Source organism: Triticum aestivum, chromosome 1A (assembly GCF_018294505.1).
Source record: "Triticum aestivum cultivar Chinese Spring chromosome 1A, IWGSC CS RefSeq v2.1, whole genome shotgun sequence".
NCBI classification, from domain to species: Eukaryota; Viridiplantae; Streptophyta; class Magnoliopsida; order Poales; family Poaceae; genus Triticum; species Triticum aestivum.
Genome location: NC_057794.1, coordinates 109,291,277 through 109,312,360, shown reverse-complemented (window position 1 = coordinate 109,312,360; position 21,084 = coordinate 109,291,277). Strand labels below are relative to the sequence as shown.

The 21,084-nt window shown below is 44.0% G+C and overlaps 2 protein-coding genes across 2 annotated transcripts; one reads left to right on the top strand and one right to left on the bottom strand.

Annotated features, from left to right (window-relative positions):
* Nucleotides 1-1,955: 1,955 nt before the first annotated feature.
* LOC123104339 (peroxidase 5) lies at nt 1,956-3,429 on the top strand. The gene is made up of 3 exons (XM_044526199.1): nt 1,956-2,230; nt 2,329-2,763; nt 2,857-3,429. Exons 1-3 carry the CDS (start codon nt 2,009-2,011, stop codon nt 3,286-3,288), a joined length of 1,089 nt encoding a protein of 362 aa, XP_044382134.1. The 5' UTR covers nt 1,956-2,008; the 3' UTR covers nt 3,289-3,429.
* A 2,316-nt stretch (nt 3,430-5,745) lies between these two features.
* Nucleotides 5,746-20,921, bottom strand: LOC123039280 (coiled-coil domain-containing protein 150). The gene is made up of 18 exons (XM_044462508.1): nt 20,604-20,921; nt 19,614-19,817; nt 19,363-19,458; nt 19,154-19,206; nt 17,099-17,195; nt 16,234-16,307; nt 15,794-15,911; nt 14,799-14,909; nt 14,212-14,288; nt 13,949-14,015; nt 13,318-13,383; nt 9,236-9,343; nt 8,952-9,082; nt 8,746-8,812; nt 8,590-8,657; nt 8,409-8,502; nt 6,545-6,615; nt 5,746-6,453 (listed from the first exon to the last, which is right to left on the bottom strand). Exons 1-18 carry the CDS (start codon nt 20,745-20,747, stop codon nt 6,111-6,113), a joined length of 1,989 nt encoding a protein of 662 aa, XP_044318443.1. The 5' UTR covers nt 20,748-20,921; the 3' UTR covers nt 5,746-6,110.
* Nucleotides 20,922-21,084: the final 163 nt, after the last annotated feature.

Here is a 21,084-nt window from a genome sequence, read left to right as displayed (position 1 = left end):
CAAGTTATGAAAACAGGAGCACACCTCACTATATTTGCAAATTGGATAAAGCTTTGTATGGGTTGAAACAGGCCCCAAGAGCTTGGTACTCAAGGTTGAGCACTCAGTTACAACAACTTGGGTTTATACCATCTAAAGCTGATACTTCGTTATTCTTCTACAACAAAGGCAATATTATTATCTTTGTCTTAGTATATGTTGATGATATAATCGTTGCTAGCTCAAGTCCAAGTGCTACTACTTGTCTGCTTAAGGATTTAAAGATGGAATTTTCTCTTAAGGATTTGGGTGATCTTCATTACTTTCTTGGTATAGAGGTCAAACGGATGAAAGATGGCATACTTCTGTCTCAGGAAAAATATACCAAAGATATTCTCAGGAGAGTAGGATTGGAAAACTGCAAGCCTGTAAGTACACCATTCTCAACTTCGGAAAAACTTACTATTGATAGTGGAGAAACTCTTGGGCCTGAGGATGCAACAAACTATAGAAGTGTTGTAGGTGCATTACAGTACTTGACTCTTACACGTCCTGTTATTTCTTATTCTGTTAACAAAGTATGTCAGTATCTGCATGCACCGACTACTGTTCACTGGACTGCAGTTAAAAGAATTGTGAGGTATCTCAGTTTTTCAGGAGATCTTGGACTAAAAGTTGTCAAGTCTCCCTCCTTGCTTGTATCTGCCTATTCTGATGCAGATTGGGCAGGATGTCTTGATGATAGAAAGTCTACAGGTGGATTTGCTATTTTCTGGGATCAAATCTTGTATCATGGAGTGCAAGAAAGCAGGCTACAGTCTCAAGGTCAAGCACTGAGGCTGAGTATAAGGCTCTAGCAAATGCTACTGCTGAAGTGATGTGGATTCAGACATTACTGTATGAGCTTGGAGTTAAAGTCCCACAAGTTGCAAGATTGTGGTGTGATAATATTGGAGCAACTTATCTTTCAGCTAATCCTGTTTTCCATGCACGTACAAAGCATATTGAGGTTGATTTCCATTTTGTTAGAGAAAGAGTAGCTCGAAAGCTACTGGACATAAGATTCATTCCTACTGGTGATCAACTAGCTGATGGCTTTACAAAACCTCTTACCATGAGAAGGCTCAATGAATTCAAGTACAATCTCAACCTTGGTGTTCCTTAGGTTCAGATTGAGGGGGAGTGTTGGAATAGTTGTATTGAGATAGGACTAGTGTTTAAACTTGTAATCCTCTCCTATCTCTACTTCTGTCTACCTCCTCATGTACCGACCTTCTCTTGTAACTTCACGATCAATCTCCTGATCGTCAGACTTGTAAGCCACGGCATCCTCAATATAAATACAATCGCGGCCCGAGAAAAGGGTTTAACGCTTCCACAATATTTACAGTCTATACATCTGATCTAGAGCTGCAGCTTCTCGCAACAAGTCTGGAGAAAGAGTGCCAGATGGTCTGGATGCCCCTCGCTAACCCCAAGAGTGAGATCTCAGCTCAGCTCGACACAGCACTGCCATCTCATCATCAACAAGACTGCACCTGCTAATAGGCGAGGAGTCAGATCAATGATCATCATGATTGCTTGGGAATTATGGAAGGAAAGGAACTATTGCGTCTTCAGGGCAAAAACACCTCGGGCTGAAGATGTCATCTCAGCAATCGGGAACAACATCGAGCAGTGGAGATTGGCCGGAGCCAAGTGCATGGAGCCTCCCTTCGGGGACACAATTAGTGAAAATTAGCCATTAGAAAGGGAGGGCTAGTTGTACTTTTCTAATTTCATCCATTTGATCACTTGATCTACATGTTTTCATTGCTTTCTGCTAAATCAATGAAGCTGGTGATAGCCGGGTCTTTAAAAAAAAGCTGTTCTAAAAAAATTAAAATGGTCCCTGCAGTTAAGTAATGCAGTGACAGAAATGCCCTTTCAAGTTTTACCCAGCGTCCTATAAAACCACACCCCACGAATCAGTAAAGAGTATATCCACTAAGCTGCAAAGCAACAGCGCACATCAGCAGCAGCAGCAGCCATGAAACACTGCTTCAGCCTCGCCGCGGCGCTGGCCGTCGTGACCCTGGCCGCGCTTCTCTCGTCGGACGCCGTGGTCGCATGCATCGACGTGGGCTTCTACGACAGGACCAGCCCGTCCGCCGAGACCCTGGTGCAGCAGACCGTGGCCGCCGCCTTCGGCAACGACTCCGGCGTCCCTCCGGCCATCATCCGCCTCCACTTCCATGACTGCTTCGTCAAGGTAAGCCAAGCTAGCTACCACACTGCACGGCATGCATGCATGCATGCACGCACTCACAGCGTCCATATACTCACATGCATGCACGGGTATTGTTGCAGGGCTGCGACGGCTCCGTGCTGATCGACTCGACGCCTGGCAACAAGGCGGAGAAGGACTCGGCGCCCAACTTCCCCAGCCTCCGCTTCTTCGACGTGGTGGACCGCGCCAAGGCGGCCCTCGAGGCGCAGTGCCCCGGCGTCGTCTCCTGCGCCGACGTCCTCGCCTTCGCGGCGCGGGACAGCATCGTGCTGTCGGGCGGCCTCGGGTACCAGGTGCCCGCCGGGCGCCGGGACGGCCGTGTGTCCACCGAAACGGACGCGCTCAACAACCTGCCCGGGCCGACGTCCACCGCCTCCGACCTGGTCGCCGGCTTCGCCGCCAAGAACCTCACCGTCGAGGACATCGTCGTCCTCTCGGGCGCCCACAACATCGGCGTCTCCCACTGCAGCAGCTTCACCGAGCGGATCTACAACTTCCCCAACACAACCGACGGGGTAATGTAACTTACATAATTCTTCAACAACACATCAAAACATGGAATTTTGAGTACTCAACGATCCTAATTATTTGTTACCATACGTTAACAGATTGACCCGAAGCTGAGCAAGGCGTACGCGTTCTTGCTCAAGGGCATCTGCCCGCCGAACAGCAACCAGACGTTCCCGACGACGACGACGCTCATGGACCTCATCACGCCGGCGAGGTTCGACAACAAGTACTACGTGGGGCTGGCCAACAACCTGGGCCTCTTCCAGTCGGACGCGGCGCTGCTGACCAACGCCACCATGAAGTCGCTGGTGGACTCCTTCGTGCGCAGCGAGGCGGCGTTCCGGACCAGGTTCGCCAGGTCCATGCTCAAGATGGGGCAGATCGAGGTGCTCTCCGGGGCGCAGGGCGAGATCAGGCGCAACTGCAGGGTCATCAACCCCACCAACGTCACTAGTGCCGGCGCCGTTCACCATCATCTTCTCCCCAGATCATCAGGTTCTTCAGGAACCAACCAGGTGGCTGCAAGCTGATTATTAGTTGGTGGTCAGTAGAGATATACACTATGTGTGTACGTGCAGTGTGCATGTGGTCGAGTGCTCTAGTGTGATGCAATAAATTATCTGATGTTTTGTCTGATCGTCTGTGCTACAATTTGCGAGCCGTTTGAAATGAACCAGTTCCAAAATGTTCCTATGAGAATTAAGCATATTCGGTTTCTCAAGTTATGTTAAGAAAAAGAAACATTTTTTTGAGGGAAAAAAGAAACATGTTTGTTTCTCTATCAAAATCTGTGTTAGACCAAGATGCCGCAAACAATGGATCGATGCAGCTTGTCACCATCACCCTTACTTTTGTTTAATCCATCCAATTGACCCAATTTGCTACTAATTAATACTACTCGACAATGTACCAAATTTATTTGTCTAGTCCAACCTACTGTTTTCTTTAGAGAACTGAACCCATCAAAGCATATATGTTCAAGTATTGTATACCATCCTGAATGTTATGGTGATGCCAGTGCTGTTCCATTTACAGCATTTTGGCCACATCTGGCACAAGAAATCTCTATGTTTTCAACAAACAATTGATGTAAGTTCAAAAAAAAACAATTGATGTACTCGACGGCATTTACACGGGGTTATGGGATCACTAAAAAGTTAATTGTACTAAACTGCAATTTGTTGAAGTAGCAGAATCGAAAAAATGTTCAGTTTCCTTCTTACAAGATACTCTGTTCATATATACACCTTGGCTGGCAGAAAATTGCATCTCAAAACCACTGGTGGCTTCTTTGTTCAAATTATTTTCATAGGAATTTTGGAGAATTGGAATCCTTAGGAATTTTTCCGACGTTGGTCGTTTGATTCATATGATTGGACCATATAGAAACTTTTCCTAAGGAATCATTTGTACTAATTTCATAGGAGATCTAACATTCCACTCCAACCTTTCGAAAAAAAATCCTTTGTTTTTTCTACAGTGCAACAAAACAAACTCAAATCATGTAGGATTCAAAATGGGTATGACATTCCATTCATGTGTTTTCCCTATTCATGCGAATCAAAGAGGCCCTGAAATGCTTGCTGAACAACATGGCATTTTCCTTGCTACTAGTCGCCAACGAACCAGCCTTTGGTCAATGGCCACAAAAGTCTTTAGTCTTAGTTTGATTAATGTTAATTACGACATGCAGCGGCCGACTAAAACTGAAGAAAAATCGTCAAGCCGACGAACATGCATCTCGTGACATTTCATAAATAACACTGGCCTGACAGGTCAGTTCCAACGCCCACCCCAATCCATTCCGATAAGCCAAATTAGTTGGTAGCATTGGGATCAGATTTGTAGACAAAAGTCCACAATGGTAAGTAGACCAATTGCAATGGAGTAGCTACCAGTGCCGGTTTAAAAAACCTGGGTAGCTAACTATATGATGCAAACAAAGATTTCGGTTTGATCAACAGATGCTAGATCTGATCTCAAAAACAAAAACCAAAAAAGAGAGATGCTAGATCTGCACATCAGCTTTGTTACCATCGGTTCGGTTAGGCTGTCGTTCTCAGGGGTAAGAAGAAACTAGTGTCAACGCTGACTGTGCTCCCTCCTCTTCTTTACCCTGTTTCTGTGGGAAGTTATGATGGCAGGCTGGCGACAAGCAAGTCCTGAAATCTGGAGGCAACTGCAGAGGAGGAGGAGCCGAACCCATCGAGGATGTGTACGCTTGAAACGCACACACGACTACTGTGCTTGTACTCAGAGTTGCACACAGGGAGTGAACAGGCCTGCTGAACGCCGAACCTGCTGCAACTCGGCAGCGACGTGACCGTGCCGCGGCAAACCTCGTCCTGACATGCCATCTCGTCGAGCACCAAGCGCACGGCTCACCACGTCCGCGGCACACCATCGCCCACGAGCATTCTGTCGAGCACGTCGCACGCAGCGCCGGACCGATCGTCCTCGCGACCGCGGCAACGCCTTCGGTCACCAGCTACGGCCGGTGCCATGTGCTGGACAGCGCTTTCCATTCTTGTATATTTCTCCCGGAGCGTCGCGGCGTAGGAGGTGGGAATGCACGGGCAGTGGAGCTTTGTTTGGGCGGGCGGACTGGCTGGCTGACCGCGGCGGTAGCATTATATAGCATACGAAACCCAGGTAGCTTTCAGGCCGTGTTGCAAGAATTTCATGCAGACGAGATAGTTTAGATATAACATCATAATGGGTAGTGTCGCTATCTGTTTCAACTTGCCAGCTGGTACAGCATCAAACTTTGTACGATAACATGCCTTCAATCTGAACACCATCCAAGGGGGTGGATGAGTTCGGCAACAAAGAAAGAACTACAATTGTTTACTACTCCCTCCGTTCGGAATTACTTGTCGCTCCGTTCGGAATTACTTGTCGTTGAAATGGATGTATCTAGATGTATTTTAGTTCTAGATACATCCATTTTCAAGACAAGTAATTCCAAACGGAGGGAGTAATATATCTGAATCCCAATGTATGTGTATATATTTAAACAGAAGTCCAGACTTGCAGGTTTTACAACAGTGCTGATCAGTACACATGTACTCCCTCCATAAATTAATATAAGAGCGTTTAGATTACTACTTTAGTTATCTAAACGTTCTTATATTAGTTTACAGAGGGAGTAATACGCAACATGGTCATGGCAAGAACAAACAAATAGCAACTGCCTTGCCAAGGTTACAGGTCAATTGTCCACGGACAGCGACACCTATATACATCCAACGGTGCACCTTTCCCTGGCGCTTCGGAACTGGAGACACATGTCAGTGCGGAAACCGAATCTTAGGTAGTTTTTGGTTGCCGGGCTCGGGTGATGTGTCGGCATTCAGCTCTCCTCTTCGAGCTCGTCAAACTCCCACCCGCTGATCTCCTCGGCTGAGTAATCTTTGCCGTCCTTCCCAAAGTCTGCTCGCAGGTTTGCAAATTCAGAATCAGGATCCAGCTGCTGCTGCTGCTCAGGCTTCATGGGAGATTTTGGGGAGTCGACGTGCGCGGCTTTGGGGGTAACAGGTGCTTGGATAGGCGAAGGGCTCAAGTCAGATCTTTCCTCAGGCAGTGGCTTTGATTTGTGATCTTCGATGCTTAGTGTTGGCCTTTCTATAGATTCAAATGCTTCCCTCAGTTTCTCGATCTCGTCAATTAGGCTCTTGACCTCTGGGTCATCTCTCCTGAACAAATACTTGAAGTTCAGTCTTCCCATTCCAAAGGGTGGATGCAAATTAGAAAAATATTCATCAAGATGAGAATAGCCCGCAATACCTAGAGTTAGCCCCATGCTCTGAATAGAACAACTTCTTTATGTGGTCTGCGATGCTGAAAGCAATGATAATCTGGAAATATTTGTTCACTATCATCAGCCAGTTACAGTAAAACAAAATAAAATATCGAATACTTTGCTGGGCAAATGACAGTATCACTTAGGAGCCTGCTTCAAGCATTTTCAACAATATTGTGTAAGATATATGCAAAAGAACATGCAAGAAATCAACTGGTAAAAGGAAAACAGGATTTGAATTTTGCAAATTATCATTGTGCTCCAACAGATATTGCCTTGCTCTATTGTAAATTGTCCTTGCACACATCTTGGTCTTCCTCTCTGTCAAGAAGCTAACCAAGGCGGCCCTTCTACCCTGGGTAGACAAGGCCACCGATCGGCTTCCACTGGAAAGCTGCTCTCATTCACCCTGCTGGTAGAGCAGTGCTTGTTAAGGCCGTTCCCACATTCATCCCATTATATTTGTTGTTGGCTACGGATGTTCCTCGCTGGTTGATCAAGGCAATCGACGAGAGAAGGCGGGCTTTTTGGTGGAAGGGGCACGATAATTTAATGACGAACACTGTCGTCTTGCTTGAGTTAAGGTGTGCAGACCTAAGGAGTTTTTTTTGTTTTTTTGCGAGTACAGACCTAAGGAGTTGTGTGGCCTGGGCATACACAACTTAGAAATGCTCAGCTGGGCTCTAAGAATGAAATGTCTTTGGATCCAGAAGACTGAACCTGATCAGTCTTGGGCTGTTTTTGACACATCAGTACCTAGTTACGCAGCGGCAATGTTCTCTAGCTCGGTCAAGACTGACTCGGTAATGGAAAAATACTAATTTTGGACTGACAGGTGGTTATTGGGTCTGTCTTTGAACAATCTTGCACCTAATATTTTTGTTTGATTCCCAAACGTATTACTAAGAAGAGAACTGTCAGAGAGGCTTTGTTGGATAATACTTGGATTAGAGATATCAGATGGACTGTTACAGTCCAAGCTCTGGAGGATTTCATTCAGATTTTGAAGGAGTGGAATTACAAGATGATGTGGAAGACAAACCCATATGGTCAGCCTTCGCGTCAGGCACCTTCTCCTCCAGGTCGGCTTAGGAAATCTTTGAAGGCAGCACCAAGTTTAAACCTTGGCAAAGACCTAGGAAATCTTGGTCATCCCACCCAGAGCGAAATATTTCATTTGGTTAGCTTGCCTTCACCGATGCTGGACTTCTGATCGTCTTGAACACCAAGGTCTGCCTCAACCCACAAGATGCCCTCTCTGATCAGGTGGATGGGACCATTACTCATTTGCTGCTCGCCTGTGTCTTCGCTGTACAAGTTTGGGTGGAGACCCTACAGTCAATTGGCTTGGCCCAGGTGGCACGTGTTGGCCAAAATCATTTTTCCTTCCAAAATTGGTGGTTTAAGGCGACGCTATTAGTTGATTCTCATTGGCGAAAGGGGTTCCACTCCTTGGTCATATGCTAGTTGCCTGGTTCCTTTGGAAAGACCGTAATGGTTGTATTTTCGAGGGTAGGAATCCTAGCCTCAGTCAGCTTGCCCAAGAGATATGAGAGGAATCCACTCTTTGGTGTTCTGCTGGTGCCTTTCAGTTGGAGTCTCTTTGGTTGTGATCTTTGTTTGGTCTCGTGGTCGTTTCTTTGATTTGTCCTGGCGCGCCTGTAATCCTGTCTGGTGTTTTTTTTTGGGTGGTATGTGTGTTCAGTGGGTGTTACGTGTGAGTGTTAGGACCCTTTCTGGGTCTGTTCTGTTTTGTAATCTTCTCGTAATATAATGAAGGGCAGCTCTCCTGCCTGTTCGAGTTTTTTTTTTGTGTGTGTGTAACCAAGGTAAGTTGCTGAGTCGAACCTTCTTTTCAGTTTCCAAATATTCCTCCTCAAGGGATTTACGTGGGTTTGTCTTCTCTGATGCTTCATCATCTTCATGCTCTCTTGTCTCCTCCCTACAAGAGAAGTACAACCATAAATATGAAGCCAATTGGCACCTCAAGTACATGTACCAGAAATAGAGAACAAAGTGATTGAAGTACCTTGAGTTCAAGGCCGCCAAATTATCCACATATGTTTGGATACTTTCAATAGACGGGCTTAGGACTTCCTGATGAATACAAAATTTGCAGATGACATAAACAACATGGAGACACATATCCAGGAGCATGGATGATATGGTAGACAAAAAGACTTACCTTGAAGGCTGAAAGATGATGCTTGGTCAACTTCAGAAAATCTCTCACACATCTCTCCAATTCATCACTGTAAAGGCCATAGCATATTACGACATTCATGCACAATAGATTACATAGAAGAACATTTTCTAACTAGAACTTCCACATGAGAAGGAGAAGCATCATATAAAAGAAGCAATCAGGGTACAGCAACAAGTGCTACATACCTTGTTTTCTTTTCCTTCTGTTCATTATATGAGGACTGTAGCTGCCAGGTATCCTCGAGGAAATTGATCCAGGTCTTTACCACATTTGCTTCCACATTACACGTGGCAATGGATTTCGAGAGGTCATCCTCCTGAGTTGGTGCAGAAAGGAAACAAGTTAAGCACCATCTTGAGTACAAAATATGCTAAAACGAAGCTAAAGAGAAGATAAGCAGTATGACAAAAAGAATGTTGAATGCAGTTCCGTAAAGCTGAACTGCTAAAAAACAGGAAAGTATCAGCACCTTCGTTTTTAAACTAAATATGATCTGGTTGTTCGCTTCATCAAATTGGTCTCTCTCTTCCCTGGTTGTCTTGAGCCGCACAGCAGCAGCATTAATTGATATATTGACCTGCCAATGAGAAATATCTTCACAAACATAACTCAAAGAATATTCTGAAGATGGTGTGGGGGTGCTGAAGTCTCAAAATTCACTGCACATGTTAATATGTTGTAGAAACAACACATAAACTTCTCAAGCAAGTGTAACAGAATGATACTAGTAGATTATTGATGCTTTAATTTAAACGAGGGGTAGGTGCATAATGGTGGATACTAATTGGATTTCCTATTTCAATTATCATCTTATGGATATCTCTACTATTAAAGGGGGATCGAACGTCGTGATGGTTCGACCACCCCGTAGTGCTATCGATCAATTCACGCCCCCGCTTCCTCACCTGGATCCACGTACACACGTCCCCTCTCCCGCACGCGGTTTTTTCACGGTCTTGTACGCCCTTCTTATGCCCACGATCGATCTGTCTGAAGCCCACCCACGTCCGTCTCTCCCACTTCCCTACGTCTTCCTAGCCGCAGCCGCCGTCCAGGCCGAAGCCGCCGATCTCCTCTCCCACTTCCTCTCTCTCCCCGTTCCTTCAAAACTATCAGATCTTCCACTTTCACGGGCGAAGCACCCGATCATCTCCCACTTCCGCACTACTGCGTGAACGCCCTGGACACCGGAAACCACCAGCTCCTCGCCTCCTCCTCGGTGCTGTCGCCGCACTTCCGCTGATGGCAATGCAACACTTGCTCGGCTGCTCCCCGTGCCTTTGCGCCACCGATGGTTTATACTACTGTTGGGTACGTGAGGTACGCAGCCTTCGCCAGTGTCGGTGTGCCACCAACGACGAGCCAGTGCACCGACCTGGACGGAAGGCGGCTGTTCAGGCAGGTGGCGACATTTATCTCCACCGGCGCGACCTCCAGGGTTGTGCGGTGACAGCGCGATCACTTCCGACCAGGTGGTAGAACGAAGTCCCCCTTTCAGTTGCTTCTCAGCTTGATTTGGTTCAGTTTTTGTTGTGCTGACTTGGTTACCTTGCATTGATCAAAGGATGTTTTGCTTCCTTCCTCTATCCGACTCAGACTCTTCTATTGGCCAGGTGCGTCACATATTTGTTCTTGTTGTTCGTCTACAGGAAAGGGACAGGAGGGGGATGACAGGAAGGGGCGTGAGAACACTTGTTTGTGGTTGCTTCTTGATCTGGTATGGAGAGAAAGATAGAGAGAGAGGATGGATACTTGCAAAAGTGCCCATCTAATCCTATTTTTGTCAGAGATAGATGGATTTGACATAAGCAATACAAAATCTCCACTCCTAATTCTGCTGACCTTTCGACGATGTGAACATAGCTGGAGCGTGTTGTCCTGATTTCACACCACCATATGTGTTCTACGCAGTATGCACGGTGGAAAAGCTCACCTATGAGCGAGGGAAAACAAAGGATGGCGGTGGAAGTGAGGCGACAACATCTGGCCGTGGAACTAGGAAAAGCCGGCAACACTGGTATTATGTCAGTACGTGGTGTTACGGTAAAAAACAGTTATGGATGATAGTCCTCTTATGGCATTAATGATCGACATCACATTGACAACTATGGGCAAAGACCTGACTTACGTAGTTATGTTTGATAAATCCTTGTGTTTTTAGCATCAAACATCATCGAATTATTCAGTTTTTATCAAGTATTCTTATAATGGTGCAAACGAGGACGGATCAACTATTTGGGCCGACCTCATGCACCTCTTGCTGTTCCATGGAAGTTTGGTTTAGCATTTTGTTTTTCTCTACAGAGGACCATCTATATATGATTTGGAGCTTGTTATTTTGCGGTAACTGAATTTTGAGTTTGTAATGTCTGTTCATGCCTAATAGTAAACATATACTGTAAAAGTTTAGGATCTATAACTTCCTGATACATCAGCCCGCATTGCTTTGAGGTACACTAAATTGGCATATTGCCGGTTAGTGCTTCATATATTATATAGGTGATCCATTCACATGACTTCATCCTTTCAAATCTTGTAGAATTGTGTCCTCACATAGAGTATAATAGTATTCTTTTTTGGAGTTGAATCCGTGTAGCATGAAGTATTGCTTATCCGGTATAACTACTTAATGAACTTTGGTTTGCCACAAAATGAATTAACTGACTTTGGTTGTTGCTGGGTCGGAACGACGTGTTTGAACCTTACATCTTCCGTCCTTTGCACACTCTTGTTATTTGTTTAAGAAGTTCCTGATGTTTCTCTTGTTATGTGTACAGCTTAGCCGGCCAGTGTTCAAATCTGCAAGTACCTGACGCCTTATGCTACTATGGCGATTGTTCAACTACGTAGTTGCCAGCACTGCACGAATTCAGAAATGAAGTATTCTGGTTTAACCATCTGAGTTTTACATTATGTATGTGTTGTGAGACCCAACACTGATTTTGGGGACCGGCTGGAGAGCAAGCATGGATGGCATACATGCGGTCTATTCTAAACATGTCTACAGTAAGATCATGGACATGTGTATGGATTATGAAAAAAAATGTAAAGTGAAATTATTTTAATTTCTTGGAAATAAATGTAGACTACCTACCGAGTCATGTCTAGATTAACCTTCATTTAACATCTTGTATTATATCATGCGAAAATGATGCTTAGAATTTGCAGTTAAAATCATTTTCCAATAGTTGCCGTTCTGTAAATGAAAAATATATTATGTTTATATAATTTCACTACAGAAAATTTATGGCCGCAGTTATATTCGTGCAATAAAGTGTGTGTGTGTGGGGGGGGGGGGGGGGAGTGGATAGTTGGACCAATGGAGAAGGAAATGGTGCATTTATAGTTACTATCCTAACAATTTATTTCATATAGGTAATGGCGAGCGAAGCGATGACACATCATAGATGGAGTTGCAGAAAAAAGTACTTGTTCACATTAACTATAGCTTGTCTGACAATTCTTGTCTAGATTAACCTTTATTTAACATGTTGTATTATACTTCCTCGGTTCCAAAATGTAGTGCTTCATCTATTCCCGTGCTTCAACTATGACCATAATTAAATTTAACCAACGAGACAGACTGCGGCGGGAGCAAAAATTATACCAGTGAATTCGTATTCAAAAGAAGTTTTCAATTAAAAAAAATTCTCCTGCCGCAGTCGATCTTGTTGGTTAAATTTATGGTCAATTGGACCTCGGAAAACGCGGGCGCACTATATTTTAGCATGGAGGGAGTATATGATGTGAAAATGATGATGTCGAATCTGCAGTTAAAATCATTTTGCAATAGTTTCGGTTTTGTAAATGAAAAATATAGTATACATTTAAAATTTTGCTACAAGAATTTTTCTTTGCTATTACATTTGTGCAATAGAGTGGTGGGTGGTGGAGGTGAGGGGTGGATAGTTGGAGAAATGGAGAACCAAAATCTGCCTTTTATAGTTGCCATCCTGTCAACTCATTTCGAAGCGATGACACATCATAGATGGAGTTGTGGGAAATTCCAAGGACATTCAAGAGTCAGGAAAGAAGGGACAATACACATTGTATTTCTACATGACGGAGTTATAGAAAGAGATGGATAGCATAATGAGCACCTAAAAAATAAAAGTGTGCTATTCCGTGGCAACGCGCGGGCATTCAGCTAGTATCTCTACATGTAGCATTTTTTTATGTCTCTTTTTTCGGATCAGTTGGTCAGACGACAAGCAAATACATGACTCATTGTTTTAGGCCAAATTATCAACTATTTTGTGTCACCAGTCACTCAGTCAGATACCCGTAGCCTTACTCTATTGCATCTTGCACTCTTTGCATACTGGAAGATAATCTTGACTCATGCCTCATTACTTCATTGACAGTTTAAGCTTACCAATGAACAATTATAATAAGATCAACAGAGAAGTTACTCCATCGAATTTCAAGCAACTTGTGGGGTTATACCACAAATATATGTAGATCTGAACTCGGATTAGGCCGATAGGGGTGCATGCAATTAAAATCTGCAAGGCCCCATCAAAATATATCTCCTAGGAGCGGAAAAGGTACCTTTTTCAACTGAGCCTCAAGATCATCTCTTTGCTTCTCCAATTCAGTAATCTCAGCAAGCAATCCCTTTATCAGGACATAAAAATAAAATAACATTAAAGATGACACAGTAAGCAGGGTGGAAGACATAAGGAGCACTTAACCATATGCATAAATGTAAGACGTTTATGCAGTTTAAAAGGGAGTAGATATTTGCATATCGGTGCAGACATTAGAATATGTGCAACAAAACATTAACATAAAAACAGTCAGAGATTTGTGTTCTGAGGGGCCCATACTAAACAAGCATGACCGACTCCACAATATGCAAGCTTTAGGAAATAGGAAGCTTCAAATATATGTGTACAGACACAGATATGTATCCTAAGTTTCCTAACTACAGATACTATTTAGCAGTTGACAACTGACAAAATAAGCTGACTGTATTTATCCTATTTGGGTCGCAGGAATTCTGTAGGGATTACAGAGGAAAACAAACATCCAGATTACTGGATGCGGGGAGATCCCTACTGAACCAAATGAGAGTGATTTCAAGTTTCAAAATGGGCACACATTTCTAATGATTCGTGAAATTGAAGTCTCCAAATTACACCGATGTATTGCATGAATGCATACAATCTAGCAAACATACCTTCTCAGCCGCATTCACCTCATTCTCTTTTTTCACACGAAAGTTCAGAGCATCTTCTTTCTGACGCCTGGTATAAGTACAAAATTAAAATATGATACTAGACCAAAAATTTCCAACAAAACAGAACAGGAACATATCCATGAAGAAGCATAAATCTGTATTACTATACAAATGAGAATGACTAACATGGCACATGTCTTCCATAAAATAAAATATATTTTTTCATGAAACTATAAAGCAAAAGGTATTCTCAGAAATAAAACCTGTGGTCCATAATACGCTGCTCTGCTTTGGAGGATGAGGTAGAAAGGGAATCTGACAGGACCTTTAACTTATCAACCTGCAAGATTTTGTAAAGATAGTGAGAGAGAGTTTTATGACAGGACCTTTAACTTATCGATCTGCAGGTTGCAGAATTCATGCTGAAGCTACTGAAAAAACTACTTGAAGTTAAAGCTGAAAAGCTTACATGGTTATCACTAGTCACCAAAAGGTAAATAACACACAGTTTTGAGCCACACAAATCTTACCTGCCAAACTTTCTCGGGGTAGAACTATTTTATCATTCTTATGTAAGTCTATCAACTATCTCATTAAAAGTAGGGACTATCGCAATAACAATTTAAGGAATGTAAGGCGTCATAACTCAATAAGTTAAAACTTCCTTCCTTAAGGTATTGAATTCACAGTTTTGTGTTGGGAAACTTAAATTACTTTACCAGAAAGTAGCTTAAGTGTAGGGAAAGTGACATAATGTTTCACATCAATATTTATTTGCATTTGAAGGAATTCTATTTAGATGTGGACTGACAATATCAAAAAATGTTTTAAACATAAAACCTAATAATACCTTCTGAGAATGAATCTCCATGGAATCTCCAGGAGCAATCGACTTCTTCTTCAGTAGAAGTTCTTCCGCTCTAGAGCAAAAGCGGACTTCAGTAAGTGCTTCTTTTAAGGCCTGGATTAAAACAAAAAACACAGTTACCATCTTTGCAAGCCTTGACAAGAAATATCACGAGAACAAGATAAAATGGATTGACAAAAAATGGAAAATATATTGGCCAATAGTAAATAGATTCAGTACGCATGTACATTAAGGAGGGAAAAGACAAATGACCGGAATTATGCAGGACATTTGTCATATGCATAAGAATGTATATCTAATCAGACAAAAACATAGCCCCTCCTTTTTGAAATTGATCTTCAGAATGAGTGAAGTCAAACTTTACTAACTTCAACCGTAAATTGCTATTTAGACTGATGGTGTGAGATGATGGCACTTTTTGCAGGATGATACAACAAATCTGTTATGTACAGAAACAGCCTCTTGCAGAAATGTAGGAAAAGGCTGCGTACAGAAGACCCAAAGTGGTCGGACCCTTCCCTGGACCCTGCGCAAGTGGGAGCTACGTGCACCGGGCTGCCCTTTTATACAATAATTTTTTTATGAAATGTACTTCATCAAGTACTACCTTTGTATAACTTTTATGCAAACATGTAACTATAAAAGTTATTTAATATGATGGCCAAACTTACATATGGGAGACCATGCCCATGCCCAGAATGAAATATATTTTTGAACATGGAGATAAGCACAGGGCCATATATTTATCAAGGCAAAAAATGTTTTGAAACTTTTGTGAAATGATTTGCAATTCGAATTAATCGATTATAAAGCCATCAGTGCAACTGATACAAAATAAATTCCCGAGCCAGAGGAAATCCTCAATGCAAAAGCCCTTTAGTACATCTAGCTATATAAGTCTAGACACTAGCTAACAAACCATGACAAATAGAAAGGGAAGCAAGCACAAAGTAATAATATATATGATTATGTAACACCTCGATATTGGCAACAGCAATCTTCTCTGATGCTTTATCTTGACCTTCAGTTGATTGGGACCGTGATTTCTCCTTCCCATCTAATTTTCTCCACAATTCAAGGGTTTCAGCATCTATCCTGAAATTAAATACAAGGTGCAAACTAAGAAGCTAATATAGCAAGAGATCATAAATAAAAGCACCACGTATCTAAAAGTATGATACACAATATTTGACATCTTGAAGATTCGGTAGAGGCATCACATGAGTTTGGTTTCTACTGCAGGTGTTGTTACTTCAGAAAGCAAAGAAAAATGCAAACACCATTTGACTTTTTTTGTTGTTCTGCGTAAAAATATACTACAAAGTAGAATGTCTGATAATTGAAAACACATCTGGAGGTAACACATACTCAAAATACAAGATAGCTAGTTAGACGATTAAGTAAATGAGCAGTTCACCTCATAATATCAGCATTTCTCTTAAGTCCTGAAATGACATTCCGTGTGTATTCAAGTAGCTCTTCACGCTTCACCTGTTCACACAGATACAATGAATTACTGGAATTGGACATATTTCCCTATTTACAGAGCTTAATAATGTGTGCATCACAGTTAGTTTTTCACCACGTGGTTATATGAGAATACACACCTTGGAAAATATTTTCCAAAAATAAGAACTGCTAGCAAAAGGCTATCTGTTTTTGCTTATGAAATACTCCCTCCATCTCATAATATAAGATGTTATTACAACCAATAGTATATCAGTTGTAATAACATCTTATGTTATGGGACGGAGGGAGTAGTTTCTTAGGTTTCTGCAGTATTGCCAAGGTAAAGAGACACCGCATAAGCAATTCCCCAATTGCAAGGGGTAAGCACAGTCAGAGTGTGAAACCCAACCAAAAGGATTTAGCATGGCCACTACAGTTTCGTCAAAATGTCTTCATGAAGAACACATTTAATTTCAAATATCCACCAGAATCTATTGGAGAGATGTGCCTGTAGCCATGTATGGTGCGACAGAAAGGAACATCTCCAAGTCGGTTAGTTCTTGAAATAAAATTAGGCAGCGGTTTTGTAGAAGAACATACTGCCAGTAAAAATTTCAGCCACTTCAGGAGTATAAAGGTAACAGATGGCAGCAGATCCAAATGGCCCAGTTCAGAAGGGTCTACTTGGTGTAACCAATGATACTGAAGTTCTCTCTAGGACACGCTCGTGGTAATGTACAAAAACTACACAAATAGCAGAATACTAAATACCGTTCCTAAACATCATGTGATTTTCATAAAACATATGTGATTAAAGGCAATTGGGAAGTTACCAGGACTTCGTCTTTGTAATTTGAGAAAGCCTTGGCCAAGTCTTGTACATTGTTCATGATTGCCTTATTGACTTCTTTCCCACCAGCGAGACACAGGCTGTGAAACCCAACATTAGTTGCAAGAAAAGGGGCATTTAGTAACTAGAAAACATTCACGGGTAAGAGGAGTTAGTAGAGATATGTGTGAACTGTCAAGTAGCTCAGATTGTACAGAATGCTCAGAAAAACTAAATTTTGAATACCTTTACTTAATAACAGTTAAGAGTGTTTAAGTGCGAGCGGAAAGCAAAGCACCTAACGTAAGGAACATGTAATGTTATATTGGATGGTAAGAGCATCTACAGCCGGGCGCCTCAAACCTTTTTTTTGAAAATAAGAGACTTTTTTCCTCAAATGGTAGCCATATCGTTTACAATGTCAGAGAGAATAAAGTCAGGGATAGTATCCCAAGAGTAGGAAGATCTGGTACAATAAGAATGCTTAGCTAAACTATTTGCTACCTCATTAGCTTCTCTAGGAGAAAAGGCAAAGCCAACATTACCATCTACAGCTGGGCGCCTCAAACCTCCCTCGTACGCCCGGGTGGACGGCCCGGTCAAAAAAAACCGACCCAGACGGGCGCCTCAAACCGGCCTCAAACGCCCTCGCTGACCGACACCCCTCATATCCAGCCCAAATATGGGCCGGATATGGGGAGGCCCGGGCGCGTCTGCCACGTCGGACTCGGCCCACGATGGCCCACCCAACCCCACATATATTCGTCCCCATCCGCTCCCCAGACCAAACCCTAGCCACTCCACTTCACTCCCCTACGCCACCCAAGCTCCCGTCCGGCGATCTTCGGCCTTCTCCGGCATGGCGGGCAGCGGATCCGAGTCCTACACCTCCAGATCCGTTGACCCCGAGCTCATCCCACGCGGTCCCGAGGAGGAGATGACCGTCCGGCTTGCGCTCCACCGCTCCCGGGAGGAGGCCGCCCGACGGCAGCGCTTGGAGTCCTTCCGTCGGGAATCCATTGCATCCGCCCAAATGACGCATGGATTCGCCGCGAGGTGTGTCGCCGCTGCCTCACCGGAGGCGGTGCGGTCCGTCTGGCGTTCGAATGCGGTGGCGGGTGCGCAACCCCTCTGTTAGCACGCCAAGCAGGAGGTGAACGCATGGGCGTCGTCCGACGCAAACATGGCAAGGCGTTCCCGCTGTGCGAGGCAGCGGGCGCGGGAGACGGAGGCAGCCCTCGTGGCGGTGGACGTGGGCGAGGCGGAGTCGCACTCTTCGGCGCCCCGTATGGTGCACCAGTCCGGGCGCCGCAACCGCGTCGGGGGGGTGGATGTCGCCAGCTCCTCCCATGACGGATCCATCATTGATCTCACGTCTATCGGCACCATCAGGGTTCTGGGCTCCGACAAGGAAGAGTAGAGCATGGGAGACGGCAGCGCCTTGAGTCCAGTGAGCCGGTCCGTGTCCCATGTCCTACTCTACCTCGCCAGCGACCGGAACAACACTCTGAAGGGCGCAGCCAGCCGCCGGACATGGGCACGGCAGAGCCGGACAAGCTCCGCTTAAGATTACGTTTACATTGCATGTAATAGTATGGATTTGAGGTTTCTAATTTGAGGTATCCGGTTGTGGAATCGATTATTTGAGGCGTGACCGAGTGCGTCCGCGGGCGTTTGAGGGGTCGGATTTGCTGTATCCGGCTGTAGATGCTCTAAACACAATTGCAGACTTGGAATAGAAGACGAGATAAAAGAAATCCAGTCATTAGTTCATTACGAGTTGACCCAGAAAAGTGGTCAGAACTATCACTCCACAACATAGGAATGGTACGAGGCAACAGAAATGCTGTTTATCAGAAGTAGGATGCATATGTGAAGCTCCCATTTCGTTCTTTGTCATAAAATTTCAAAGAATAGCAAAGTTCGAAGTGAGTGGAGGACAGTAATAGTGTTGAACATTTTATGAGGATTCACTTAAGAATGTTGATAAATTAACACTGTAGGCTGAGAAAAGTTTAATTGCATAAAATATTAGCAAGTTATTTCAGAAGCAACTCACCCATAAATTTCCAGAAGAAGTGAAACTTCTTCCTCAGATGGAGCATCAAGAATCTGTTTACAGAAAAGGTCAGTATTGTCCAGCGTGAAACTGAGTAAGAACTAATAACAGCGATCTACAATTCAGAAAAGAAAGAAATCGGTAAAATAGATTATAATTAATAATTATTAAGAGACCGAGACCAGGGCAGCAAGGTTGGGCCAACTCACCATGGATTGTGTAATATCTTCAAGTGCCTGGCTGTACAGGAACACATCACGGAAGTTCATAGGTGCTCCTTCAATATCAGGATCAACAAACAAGGTCTGCTCCGAACAAGTTATGTAAACTCAGGGGAGTCTAAAATATAACTAAGATACATACAGAAGAAGAAAGAAAGATGACAAAATCCAATCTCAAAATAACTAGGTGAAACAAACAAATACACAAGACAAGATGAACATGAAACACGCAGACTCACCAATGGCGGTTTTAGATCCAATTCACCAGCAGAATCATGAACATCAGGATCCTTTGTATCTGAACTAGAGAGAGCAGCCTCAACGTCTTGTAATGCTCCCAGCCAACGTCTTAATAATTCAATTCTTTCACCCCCACGGCATGAAACTGCTGCCTCTTCTAATCGCATTACTGTTTTCTTGAAACTTTTGAAGCTCTGTGTGCCCTGCGAACCACACAGTAAGAAACATCTTTAAAAAAAAAGGAGACAGATAAACATACAGCAACGGTAGTTAACCTATACTACACTAGATCAAAAAGTCTTCACTCAACCTTTTTCTCCTTCATGTGCAACTATTGCGTGTCGCAGAATAGATGAACAATACAGCAGCATAAACATAAGATCATCTCATATAAATATAACTTATAAACATATCCAGGTTGGAGTTCAGCTTGCAACCTGACCTGTGACCACTATGCTTCACATACAAAACTGGAGTAAGAATCATACTCTTAATTTGCCCCTTTTATGTAACTTCCTAAGAAAGCAACTCTAAGTCAGATGATATTTCACGGACAACACATTTGAATACCGAAGCCTTGGACTCGCTCTGTATGTAAAATGGCACACAGGAATCATGAATACTGTATGGAGTTTTTCCTTGTGTAATACATTAAAAAGGATACTTCAGCAGCGAGACTTGCCCACGAAACAACAGGTTTCGCGTACTCGTCACATAGCTCTGCTGAGCCCCCAATTCGAGGTGAACACAAGCTAGGGCACTAACGACGGTAGCCCAATGGCACAAATTAAAGCTTGGACTCCTAGTGTACTGAGTTCATCACATTGGCGCGCAGAGGTAACGAATTAACAACCCCTCAAGCAATCCCCGCCCTTGCTTCACGTCGTCAGAAGAAGCTGAATTTGGATTCGTTGAGATCGAACAGGATGCCGGCGAAGAGGGGAGGGAAGAGGGCGAAGGGGGAGGACGAGGAGGGTCCGTGAGCTCACCCCCCGGTCGAGGAGGATGTCGGAGACGGCCTGCCCCGCGTGGTGCGCGACGGCGTCCGCGTATCCCTTGACGGCGCGGGCGACGCCGCTGCGGCCGCCGGCCTCCACCGCCCGGCTCACCGCGCTGCGCAGCCACGACGACATCTCCGCTCCCCTTTCCTGTTTCCTCCCGCGTGTGCGCTAGGGCTAGAGTTAGTCCTGGCTTCGGATGGCACGGGCGCCGACCACGAGGACGGCGGAGACGACTTCAACTGGAGTGAAGACAACGGCGAGAGAGAGAGGAGGGCGACGTGCTCCTTTGGATTTGGGTTTTGGACTCTGCCCTTTGCGTGGTTTACTCCATAGTGACGTCGCCGGCTTAACATTTTTTTCCCTTTTCGGAACCAAGGAAAAAAAAATAGTGCGTTATAGTACAAAAATAGCGCGGCCATAAAAATATGCCATTAGCGTGCTATTAGCGAGACATTATACATTGATTAAT

Excerpts from the sequence above, each read along its gene's own strand:
- LOC123104339 (XM_044526199.1), top strand. The coding sequence starts at position 2,009 with ATGAAACACTGCTTCAGCCTCGCCGCGGCGCTGGCCGTCGTGACCCTG. Across the intron at positions 2,231-2,328 it reads TCCATGACTGCTTCGTCAAG|GGCTGCGACGGCTCCGTGCT; the intron begins GTAAGCCAAGCT and ends GTATTGTTGCAG. Across the intron at positions 2,764-2,856 it reads TCCCCAACACAACCGACGGG|ATTGACCCGAAGCTGAGCAA; the intron begins GTAATGTAACTT and ends ATACGTTAACAG.
- LOC123039280 (XM_044462508.1), bottom strand. The coding sequence starts at position 20,747 with ATGTCGTCGTGGCTGCGCAGCGCGGTGAGCCGGGCGGTGGAGGCCGGC. Across the intron at positions 14,910-15,793 it reads TTGCTGTTGCCAATATCGAG|GCCTTAAAAGAAGCACTTAC; the intron begins GTGTTACATAAT and ends GTTTTAATCCAG. Across the intron at positions 8,503-8,589 it reads TTGGCGGCCTTGAACTCAAG|GGAGGAGACAAGAGAGCATG; the intron begins GTACTTCAATCA and ends CTTCTCTTGTAG.